The sequence below is a fragment of the Panicum virgatum genome, chromosome 6N (assembly GCF_016808335.1).
Source record: "Panicum virgatum strain AP13 chromosome 6N, P.virgatum_v5, whole genome shotgun sequence".
In the NCBI taxonomy this organism is placed as follows: domain Eukaryota; kingdom Viridiplantae; phylum Streptophyta; class Magnoliopsida; order Poales; family Poaceae; genus Panicum; species Panicum virgatum.
The window spans coordinates 49,167,585-49,179,168 of NC_053150.1; the positions used below are offsets into that span (position 1 = coordinate 49,167,585).

General features: G+C 48.5%; 2 protein-coding genes across 4 annotated transcripts; both read right to left on the reverse strand.

The window, feature by feature from the left end:
• Positions 1-565: 565 nt before the first annotated feature.
• LOC120679885 lies at positions 566-2,207 on the reverse strand. 3 transcript variants are annotated; one of them, XM_039961545.1, is made up of 3 exons: positions 2,051-2,188; positions 1,766-1,964; positions 566-890 (listed from the first exon to the last, which is right to left on the reverse strand). In XM_039961545.1, the coding sequence occupies exons 2-3, from the start codon at positions 1,937-1,939 to the stop codon at positions 825-827; spliced, it is 240 nt and encodes a 79-aa protein (XP_039817479.1). In that variant the 5' UTR covers positions 1,940-1,964; positions 2,051-2,188; the 3' UTR covers positions 566-824. The 3 variants fall into 3 exon arrangements, with proteins under 3 accessions (XP_039817479.1, XP_039817480.1, XP_039817478.1); XM_039961546.1 differs by having other exon boundaries at positions 1,766-1,968; positions 2,051-2,148; XM_039961544.1 differs by having other exon boundaries at positions 1,766-2,207.
• A 451-nt stretch (positions 2,208-2,658) lies between these two features.
• On the reverse strand, positions 2,659-5,955 carry LOC120679549. Its single transcript, XM_039961155.1, has 2 exons — positions 5,500-5,955; positions 2,659-4,239 (listed from the first exon to the last, which is right to left on the reverse strand). The coding sequence occupies exons 1-2, from the start codon at positions 5,793-5,795 to the stop codon at positions 2,904-2,906; spliced, it is 1,632 nt and encodes a 543-aa protein (XP_039817089.1). The 5' UTR covers positions 5,796-5,955; the 3' UTR covers positions 2,659-2,903.
• Between the last annotated feature and the right edge of the window lie 5,629 nt (positions 5,956-11,584).

The window sequence follows — 11,584 nt, forward strand, 5'->3', positions numbered from 1 at the left end:
TGATACGCAAGGACCGATGATCTACGTACTTACCGTCGTTCGGGTGAGCTACCAGAGTACCAGATTACTATGATTCTTCACCTCTTTTTTTTTTTTTTTGATTGAAAGAAGAATGATTCTTAACCTCTATGATCAGTTGTCTTCTTTCTATCGATTCCTTGGCATCAGCCATCGCTCATCACGACCCCATCAGATATGAGTACTCGCTCGTGCCAACAAAGGCATAACCGAGCTCTTAGATTATCCACCGAACCTTTGGAGCTGACTAACCTTCTAAGACCACGCTAGTTCTTCAATAATCCAGCCAAACAGGCTATCTTGAAAAATACGGTTTTCTTATTTGCATTTCCTGGATCCTGCAAAATAAGTAAGTCTGAATTTATATGACACTGGCGCATAATATTTAAAGTTATATCACAGTTACCTTGCCGTCAAGCAACCATTCGTCAACTATTAGAAAAAATGCCCAGTGATTGAATTTAAGTGCCATGGTTGTGCAACTTAGAACTGACCACCCGAAAGCAATGGACTTATCAGATCAATTTCACCTAGGACTCATGGTTCCTCACACAACATAAACAGAGTGTAAATGCTACCAACAACCTGAGTATGGCTGCACAGCAATATTTACATGAAAATTTGGTCTTGATGTAAAGAAAATAGCTTGCAAAATATATTCATCGTCACTGAAGAGAATAGTCTATTTAGTCATAGTCAAAAAAAGGTTCCTGACAAAAAAGGGACCAGTCACACCGGGCTTCAAAGAAGAATACACTTGCAAAAAGACCAAGCTACAACTATGAACATTATACGTTCTGTACCCTCTAAGGCCAGGGGTCATCCAGATCAGGCTTCTTGACAAATATCTGATTGTATTCAGGTCGCGACATCTGCAGCAAAATTCATTCAATAACCAGTGTAAGATAAAACTTCCAAAATACCAGATAAAACAATCTGCAAAACCATTCTGCATTCAGGTAACTAAATCACATATGGACATGATTTGCCACTGAGACATGTCAGTGTAATAGGTAGGCCTCGAAATCAAACAATTTGGATAACCAAACTAAGAAAATACATATGTCGCTTCTATTATATCGATTCCGAAAGGGGTTTTACATTCAAACATCATAATTCATATGCCAGAAAGGCCTACCAAGGACCAAAAGTAAAAACTAGCAATCTAACTGTTTTTTAGAGATGTGTTCTACCTGCCATCCAATCAATGAAAATTCCAGGTTGTGTGAAGGAGGTATTTGCATTGAGTAAGCTACTGTAACTTCTATAATTTCAGCTGATCTCTTAATAATTATTTCAAGGTACGAGCTAGGTCTTCCGTCAAATTTATCCGGATGGCGGAATCTCAGCAATGCATATGAAGTCAAACCTTGTGGTTTCTACCAAACACTCAAACAGTATAATTCACATAGTAGAAAGATCTACAATATTATGGATAGAAATACCACCATTCTACCTTTTATTATCTATGCTAGGGAAATTCTAAGCTTTATGGATGAAGAGTATCGGCATTCACTAAGCTACCAATACATATCTTATGTGATTTTAGCCGAGTCCTCAACGACCATTTAACGCATTCCTATCAGGCTATCAGAATGGAACTACTGTGCTCGTCAAAAATCATAGCCACGCAGTACCAAATTGACAAAACGGCGCCATGCGAGTTGGGTATTGAACTGCCCTACTCGATCTCATTCTAGTGAAGAGCGGCGAGATATGGCCATACTGGGTTGATGCGGGTGCTTACGAGGTCCTTGAAGAGGAGGAAGGCGACGAGGAAGAAGAGGACGAAGAGGATCTCGAACTCGGCGAGGCGGACGAAGCGGAACACCTTGTCCACAGCCCTCGTCAGGAGCCCCGGGTCGTCCCCCGTCCTCCCGCCCCCGAGTCCGCCCCCGACCCCGCCCCGCTGCTGCCGCATCGCTCCCGATCGCTCACGGGTTCCCCTACCTCCGCCGGATCCAAGAGGTCAGCGTCACGAAGGCCGCACACGTCGCTTGAGATAGGGGTGAGGGAGAAGGGGCGCAGGTACCGGATCTCCGGCCGTCCGGCCGCGTACGGTGCGGCGAAGGGGACCGGCCCCGATCGGTGAGCTCGCGCTGCGGTGGAGAGGGTGGAGCCGTGGAGGTAGGGGGAGGGGAAGGAAGGGACGACGACGAGAGAATGGAATTCGTTGGGGCCCCTGGGGGGTTCGGGGTTCGGCCCCATGTTTTAAATCGCCGGCTAATACGTTTAGCGGCAGAGCTACCGTTACGGTGTTTAACAGGCTATAGCTGGCATTTAGCGGGCTATAGCCGGCTTTAGCGGACTAAATGCCATAACGTCTGGCCTTCCTAAAAGCTATAGCCGTCTATAGCGGAAACTATAGCCGGCTATTTAAAATCTTGGTTCGGCCACGGCGTCTCATGAGGGGCCTCTACCAGTGGTAAATGCGTAGCCCACGACCGTCGGATATCGATCAAACGGTGGTTAAAATATAAGAGAGGCTAACGCTGACGACTGAGCTGAAGCGGAATTGGACATTGCAAGAAAAGAAAACAGCACAGCTACAGATCTGTCCGCTTAGTCAGAGCATATACTAGATATCATTCATTCTTGTGCAGGAAAAAAATGGCATAGCCATGTAGAACGCCTCATGGATAATCCAGAACGAACAAATGCATTCCTGTGAATTACCCCCATCACTAGAGAATTACACGGTAAAGAGCAATATCTTCTAATTTCTGGTGTCCTGAAAAGAATGACCAGAGAGTAGTTCATGACTAGAATACATTTACATGATACAACTACAGGAAGAAGGGAAAAGAAAGGAGAGATTCCCCGTGGGAACTGACTAAACAAAGGTGTTATCTTTGTATGTATGATCCCGGGAACAGGTCAATGCATCAAGTTATCCATTTGGAGACAACCTGAGCACGCAGCCTGGGCTTCATGGGAGTCTGGGATAAGTTCCTCTTCTTCATGTTGGAGGAGACGGTTGGGCTGAAATAATCTTGGCTCTTCTGTGAAATGGCTGCAGCCTGTAGATGCGGTTTTCTCGGGGGGATGAAGGTGCGCGACTTTGAGGGTGCTCCTTTTGATGATCCAACACTTTTAGGCGAGTCCCATTTGTTATGATTCATGAAGCTTTGGGATCGACCAACTGTCTCGGCCTTTTTATCCTTTGGACTTGGGATGTTCCGGCTTTCCCTTGTTTCAGCAGAGTATATTGTCTCCTTCCCGCTGCTAAAACCGTCCCTCTCATCTCTTATTTCGGATATCGCAAGTGGGGAGGAACTGGACTGCACCTCACTCCAGCAATTTTCCTGGTAAGCAACATTGTGAAGAGTGCCACAGTTGATTTGCACATTAGATGGATGTGTTCCATGTGGAGCTGGCATGTGCGCCTCATTCTTGTTCTCACCAGGTATCATGTGCTTCAAGGGAAGCGGTAGGCGAATGGATCTTGAATTCTCAGGAGGAAGGCTAATGTCCATAAGTGAATCAGCTTGCTCGTTCTTAGCTTTGCACATTTTTGACGTCAGCTCGTTTTGCCCATGGAAAGATCGTGAGACACTCGAATCATTTTTGCCATGTGAAATCTTGGCAGATGCTGAACTGCATGCTCCGTGCTGCCAAATCTGTCTAGGTGGTATCTGTGAGGATGACAAGATATCACCACCCTCTCGCTCTGTGGTCTTAATAAAACGAAGATGACCAAAGAAAGAACGACCACTTTGTTCTCCGGAGGTTGTCAATCGTGCAGGAGGCATCATTGGCTTGCTAACATCTTCTAAGCTACCATTCCAGTGCTGTTTTAACCATTCACGTACTGCAGGGATAGGGATCCCAAACTGTATAGGCGCATCCTTTCTTGATGAAAGAAGAGCAGTTGATGATGCGGAAGCATACCCATTAGGTGTAGAAGGGGCCATTTTCATGGGATCACATACCATAAAAGCTAGATTTCCATACATATCAAACCCAGCAGATCCAGGATGCCACAAGACTTCATCAGTTGAGAACTTTATAAGATTGTCTGTAGCTATTACAACCTTCCCCTTGCCTACAGCCAAATCCCTTCTGTTATGTCCCACTAGCAAAACCGTACTGCCAAGGTCCAAGCTGGGGTTCAAGCAAGTTTTTAAGAAATGAGGCTGTTGCCCATGTGAACTTGAGTGATCATCCACGACATCAAGACCGACTACTGTAAGGTCAAGAATAGGGCTGGTCATAAATATCCTGAAATGAAGACATGAAATGTGGACCAGTAAGTAAGCTGCAAAGCCATGGAACAAAGCCCCATTCGAGTTCTTATACCTTTTTAGTTTATTCAACCACTAACGACAAGGAGAATGTACAGTCTATCTTATCTTCTTCATGGCAACTTTTTTAAAGATTCTATATCCTTTTTTTTTTAAGAAAGGAGTTGCCCCTGCTATCATCGAAAGCGTTTTTATATCCTTTCATCATTCCGTACAGGTAATTTGAATATCTGGGTGTCGGACAATAAAGTGTTTGAGAGGAAAATCCAGGTTCATCCCATGTTGAGTTAAGACTTAAGAATGCATTAAAAACATGTCCTGCACTCATCAATTAAGTGAATATAAGTAGATCCAAGGACCACTTTTCAGCAGTATTACATCCCACAGATTCTTATGTAACCATTAGTCAATCAGCAATCTAAACTTGAAAAGAATTTATGCCATCCTGTACTAGGCTTAAAGTTGTCCACTGTTGTACAAGGCAGCATTAGTCACCCGTCCCTTACAAAATGGCAGCAAACCTTTCTAACCTACATGTCATTCAGTCAGGCTGGGAGCCTGAGTCAGTGAGCAACTGAGCATACATCTCTATTGTTACATTGGTCCATATATATCTGCTACTAGTAGATATTTAATCTAAAAAAATCCTATCAACAAGGCAGCATAATGCACTCATACTGTCCTGTTCCTCACCAACCAAATAAAATGAAAATTCTATCCCCATCAACATGTAATACTATTGCTAGTTGCTACATGACTAAGTGCATCAACAAAATCAAGATTATCTGAGTCCATGACCACAAGCCCAAAATAATCTCCTGAACCACATGGAAGTCAACCCCAGCACAATGGACCCGAGTCTCTAACTTCCACGCAAACAAAAACCCCATTTCTAAAATGCAGAAATCAGCCTTTGGTACATAAATTCACCAAAAAAAATATGAATCTCATACACCTGGGAAGTGTGAATTGCTAAGAAAATTACCAGCTTTCAATTCACTGAATGTAAATCCTTTCACACCACGGTCAAGGAGGTGTCGCATCTCATAATCAGGTCAAGTGCAGCACAAAGAAATTGCCGCTTCTAACCCAAAATCCAAACTTTTCATGCGGCAACCAAGAGATTCATGGGGGATGAACTTGCCCCCAAAAAAATCGAGTCGCCTGGCACCGCATTGCACATTCAAACTAAGCCAAGGGAAAGCTAAACAGGGGAGGCCGAGGAATGCGTTGTTACCTATGCGGCACCAGGCGAGCTAGGAGGCGGCCGTGGCTGAGCCGAACCTCGGCGGCGCCCGCCGCGGCGGCCGAGGGGATGGTGCCGTGCGTGGTGAGCAGGAGGCCGCGGTGGATGAGGAACCCGCTCCCGCCTTTGCTTCCAGCTCCCCCTCCCCCTCCTCGGTCGTCCCCGTTGGGGAAGGATACGGCAGCTACGGCGGCGCCCTTTGCGGCAAGGAGCCTGGACTTGATCCGCTCCAGCTTAGCCCCGCCGGAGCAGAAGCACCACTCCGAGGCGTCGCCCAGGACCCCCATCCGGCCACGCTTGCCCTTCCCCTGCTACTGCTGCTACTACTACTCCGGCAAGCGGCGGCGGGGGCCGCCACGGACGGCGACGCCGAGCGGCCCGTGTGGACTCGTTTCGGTTTCGTGCTGACTGTTGGGAGGAGGGGACGGGACTACGGGAGTCGTGGTCGTGGCCTCAAACTACGAACGTGACGCTCTATTCGGCAGCTCCACCATCTTTCAGCCCAACATTATTTTTCTCTCACACCACTTTAGCACTAGCTTCTAACCACCAGTCAGCCAATATTATTTTTCTCTCACACCACTTCAGCCACCAGCTCCAGCTACTCATATGGTCATGTGACCTTGCATCCATCTTGCTTCCTATTTTTCATCAACTATAATTTTTTATGTAATGACCCTACAAAATTACTCACTCTTGTGGTAATAAGAAAAATGGTGAACATGTTGAGAAATTGGCGAATTCTGTTCAAGGATGGAGAATTGGCGAAGCTAGATCAAGTCCTGGAGGCCATGCACATCAAGCTGGAACAACCATTACCTCTGCTGGGACCAATGGCCGCATAACCCTTGTCAGTGGCGGAGCCACCACTAGGGCGAGCCAAGGTGGCCGCCCTAGGTCCCTCCAGGTGAGATTCAGAGTATATTTGTTAATAGTAAAGGTAGCAGAGAATGAGAAGGATGGTTTGAAAAACATAGGAAGAACATAAAAGAAGAGGGAATTGGTTTCGCATAACATGTTACTTGAGAAAAGAGTAAGAGTTCATATAAGTTGTTTGATACCTTTCCTCCTCGCACGCACTCAGTATTTAACTAGTGACTCTCTTATGTTTATATGGATTGGGTCTGATATGTGCGGACAGGCACATCTAGCGAACCCATTTGCGCCAAGACAAACACTAGACTTCCTGGTGCGGCGGCCCATAATAGTAGATGTTTCCTTCGGTTCGTGGGTGCTGACGATATCCCCTGTTCTCAACTCTGGTAGGGGCTCATGACGGTGCAGCGGCGCCCCCCGAACGCGAGGTCGAGTGGGCTACAACCTCTTAAGTGGTTCAACCTAGCGCCCCAACCCAGCACTGCATCTTCTTGCCACCATATGCCGCTGCCAATTTCAGCAGTTCACCATCTACCCCCCTACAGTCCCGCTCAGGCGCTCACGCTGGCGCGTCGCTGCCATTGCGCGACGCCACTCCGTGCCTGTCCGTCCTGCAGCCTTGTCTCGGCACCCGTCGGTGGCGACAGCGGATCCCGTGCGCCGCTGACGTGGGCGCCTGCTACCGGGCAGCAAGCCTCGGCGTCTCGCTCTGGCCGTGCAAAATTTTTATTGTAGATGTCCGCCCTAGGTCATTTTCTGAACTGGCTTCGCCACTGACCCTTGTGCTCCCTGGAGGCGAACACATCTACTTCGGCTCCATTACCTGGAATGGCGCCATCCAGCGCTGTTCGACTGACGGCGTTTGAAGCTCCTGCTTTGATATCTACTGAGTTTGAGTCGAATGTAAGGGCTAATGTTCCTACGGTGAACTATTTTGAACCTCCTTAACCCAGCGTATGCGCTGTGGCTCCTGCTGTAATGAACTTGCACGTTTGACGCTTTATTTCTCGAAATAAAGCAGGGAAACATTTTCTCTAGAAAAAAATTACTCATTCTTTGTTGCATAATTGTCCAGCTCTGATTATAGGCTCTAAGAGGTAAATCTTTATTTAGTAAAATTGCTCTAGAAAAGCTGAGCACCTCTGCGGCTCTGCCTTGAGTTTGATGCTTCCTGTAATCCTGTGGTTCATTTTGTGCTCAAAAGAAGCTTTCTTTTCCGAGCATGGCTGATGGTTTAGCCTGCAGCAAGCGAAATGCAACAGCCACGTCATATTGAGTTTTCACCATAGCCGACCAGTATAATGAGTTGGCTATTGAATAGGCTAAGAGAGTCCTTGCATTTAATAAGAGCAAGCACATCTGATTGGAGGGGAGGAAGAATCACCAACGAAATTGCCAACCACGGGCTGGGAGCTGACGATTCCACCTCGGGTCTGCCGCTTCGAGCGAGCGAGTCACAAGTTGCCCGCTCTGCGTTTCTCGCTCCAACTCAGATTGAGCTGGTGCGTAAGCAACGTGGCTCTATTTAGGCCATTATTTATGATTTTAGTGATTGAGTGACAACATAATCAATGGAACTAACAAGTTTGTGAGATCACACTTGTAGGAATTTTTAGGTCCCATAGATATGAGTCAACATGTCTAATTCATCGTCAAGACGCAATGTCTAATCTATCGTCGAGACGTCAAGTCCAATCCACCATCAAAATGACAAGTCCAATCCGCCGTAGAGATGTCAAAGCATAGTGGAAATCTAGAGATAAAATAAATTTGAAGGATCCAATTGATCGTTGCGATGCATTGAACGAGTTTGACAGAAAACAGGGGCACCGGTTTAACCGATGCTTAGGCATCGGTGCATCTGATGGTTGTCAGAAGATCCGACACCCTGGCATCCGTGCAAGTCTGAGCACCTCTGAAGATCAAGTGAAGAAAAAGTGAAGCACCGGTTGAACCGACAAGGCCAAGTTAAGCATCGGTACATTCAACGTACTATGTTCCAGAGACGATGACAAGCATGCAGGCAGCCAAACCTTCAGCACCGGAAGATCCGACGGCTACCGGAGTAATGCGTCGGTGCAATGACGTCAGCAAGGTGTAACGGCTATATAAAGGACAAGTGTCATCGGAAGTTCTGACGCCTTAGCATCGGTTCATCCGATGGTCCCTGAAGTTGCTGCAGCGTGTTAGAGAGGCCAACGGTTATTTCAGAGCGCAGAGTGACCGGAAGAACTGATGCTCTATGCACCGGAAGTTTCGATGCCTACGCAGAAAACTGGCCAACGGCTAGTAACAACTCTCTTGACATGGTGGCCTATATATATGTGTTCCCCCGGTCATTTGAAGATTGCTGGAGTCCCAAGACATCACACACACACCCAAGAACACCTCCAAACCATCCAAGAGCATAGAGTTCAAATCCTTAGTCCTTAGCACAAGTTTTGTGAGTGTTAGTGCTAGATTAGCTCTTGAGTGAGTGATCAAACAAGGTTTAGATCCTTGTGCTATGGTTCTAAAGTGAACCAAACTTGTATCTCGGTGCGCCGGTCTCCTTGGAGCATTAGTGATTAGTGGCTTGCCGGCAAGTCAACGACCCTCCGGCTTAGTGTGGAGTGGCGTCGACAACATTGTGCGGGGGACGGAGACCCCTCCTTCGTGGGCAATCTCCCTTAGTGAAGATCGAGATCAAGATGACCGTGATTGTGTTCACGGAAGAGACTTGATTGCCGGGAAGCGATACTCTTCGTGAGTGCTTCAACAACGTGGACGTAGGGGTGCCTTTGTGGCAAACCGAACGCACGGGATATATCCTCGTGTCGAGAGTTCGCTTTCTCTCATCCCTCTCTTTAAGCTTCCGTATTTCATATTGCAACTTGTGTGCCTTTACTTTCTTAGTGTAGTATCTTGCTATGATTGGCTATAGGTTGCAAAACTCTTTTGGGATGAAGGTTTTCACACTAAGGTGAACCGTAGTTGCACATCTAGATAGCTTGGATTAGTTTAAGTTTTGTGCAAAATAGTTGGAGTCATAGGTTTAGGTTTTAGAGTGTCTAATTCGCCCCTCCCCTTCTTAGACTAGAGCACCCGATTGTTTTCAGTGTGGTAGGCTGTATTCGCCGGCTGAAGGGATTCATTATACTTGCTCTTACGTAGCTTTGGAGCCCATGGTATTTTAATGGTTTCCTCGTTTTAGGCAAAGCAAGCCATGATTTAAGTTAACTAAATTGAGACCAAGGTTGTAAAAGTCATTTAGCAATGGTTCTTTTTTTTCAGCTAAAAATTTTAACCACATGTGAAAAGTTAGCGGTGAACTAGTACATCACATGAAATTCCAAATACCTTCAAGGCACAGATCATTTTTATCCTTGAAATTGCGAGAGGTCTATTTAGGTTAAAACTGGGGAACACATGACGATTTCTCTTAAAACCATATTTGAGTTCTTTGACGAAACCAAATTTGCCCGCTTACTTGGATGATGCAGTGCTGCTTTTGTGAGATGAGATCTGATAGAATGTGGGTGAATGTTCGCTCAAGTTTTTTTTTGAAAAGTTCGCTGAAGATTTTTCTGCTGGACATTCATATACATCAGCTGATCAGGAGAAATTCAGCTTCAGCCCAAGGAAGGCTGAAGCCTGAAGCACGTAGCCATCTACTCCACTGCTTGACATTTTGTAGCAGCGCACCCTACGCTTCAGCAGCCGCAGCTCTCTGGAGCCGGCAGTTGGCTCACGACGACGAGAGCGCCTGACGACTTGGACGGCCATCAGAAAGAGGGCAAACCGCGAGGGCACAATCATCATGTCTTTGCTGGCGAACTCGACGGCGATAGGCCAGGCGATGCAGAATTTGCCCTCTCCCAAGTAGGCCAAGGTGCCGGGGCTTTGCACGTGGAATCCCCTGTCTCCGACCTCGCGAGGGTACGACTCATCTTGCCACACATAGCGGACCGCCGGTGGCTCCCCTACCCCGGAGGTGGGGCGTCGAAGGGGCAGAGGCAGAGGCGGTGCGGGCAGATGCCGAAGCAGAGGCCCAGGTCCGGGACGAAGAGGGCGCGGCCCGCGAATGGCAGCTCCCAGTCTCCTTCCTTGCGCCATGCGTGGCAGGCCGTGTCGAAGGAGAAGGTGCCCCTGTCCGGCGCCGAGACCCAGACGCGCGTGCCGGCGCCCATGGAGGCCGCCACGTAGCAGAACACTCTCTCGCGGTCCGACCCCATCCTGTACAGGTCGCGAGGAGGCGCCGGCAGCGCGCGCCAGGACTAGCGGCCATGGCTGCCGCTGCCGCTGCTCAACGGCGGCGGGGGCTGGAGGGACTGGAAGCTGGGGCGCGAATCCACGCTGGTCGGCGGCCGAAGGTTGGTGGCGACGGCGTACAGCCGGGTTCCCAACGGGATGAGCGTGGTGCCGTTGGTCATGCAGTAGCGAAGCTCCCGCCCGCACGTCACCTCGGCGCCGGCGGCGGCGTCGTAGATGACGGTGCGCTTGTCGTTGCTGACGGCGACGATGTTGGTGCCGCCGCCAGATCCCGGGACGACGGCGAGGTCCAGGCGCTCCGGCCGGCCCGGCGACGGGGCGGGGAAAGCTCCTCATCGGCATCGCCCAATCCTCCTCGCCCCCCTCCGCTACGGCGGCGGATGCGAACATGTCCTTGAGGTTTATCTTGAAGACAAGGTATGCATCGCAGGAGCCATCCAGCATCCATCTCTCCTCCACGAAAAGAAGGCGCTTTTCCCCCCTGCTGTGCCGCCGGTGCCCGCCGCCGCCGGCCGCCATCTAATCTCCGGCCTCCTTGCCCTGATTCCCTGTAAGTTCCGTTTATCCAATCCAATAGATAAAAAGATTAGCCTCGCAATTTCGTCCCAAACTTGGCTGCCATTGAGATCTAGCAGTACCTGAATCGTATAAATGATGATGATGATGATGCCGGAGGCTGGCGGCTCCGTTCCGAAAATCTAGGACCTGGTGGACTTGTAATGGACATGGACCCATCCGATCCGTTCGTTCCCTACTCGGAGTCGGTGGAGCAACACCGGTTTCTTTTCCGCGACGCAATCGAGTTGGACTCGATCGGACAGGGCGGCTATAAATCGACCATCTTGGGGAGAGGCGCAGCATCAGGTCATTATTAGCGCACTCCATCTGCACCATCTCGGCGTACGTGTTGTTGATCTCAGCCATCGTTCATCAACCCTCTCTGCTCGAT

Excerpts from the sequence above, each read along its gene's own strand:
- LOC120679885 (XM_039961544.1), bottom strand. The coding sequence starts at position 1,939 with ATGCGGCAGCAGCGGGGCGGGGTCGGGGGCGGACTCGGGGGCGGGAGG. Across the intron at positions 891-1,765 it reads TCCTCCTCTTCAAGGACCTC|ATGTCGCGACCTGAATACAA; the intron begins GTAAGCACCCGC and ends ATTTTGCTGCAG.
- LOC120679549 (XM_039961155.1), bottom strand. The coding sequence starts at position 5,795 with ATGGGGGTCCTGGGCGACGCCTCGGAGTGGTGCTTCTGCTCCGGCGGG. Across the intron at positions 4,240-5,499 it reads GCTCGCCTGGTGCCGCATAG|GATATTTATGACCAGCCCTA; the intron begins GTAACAACGCAT and ends TCTTCATTTCAG.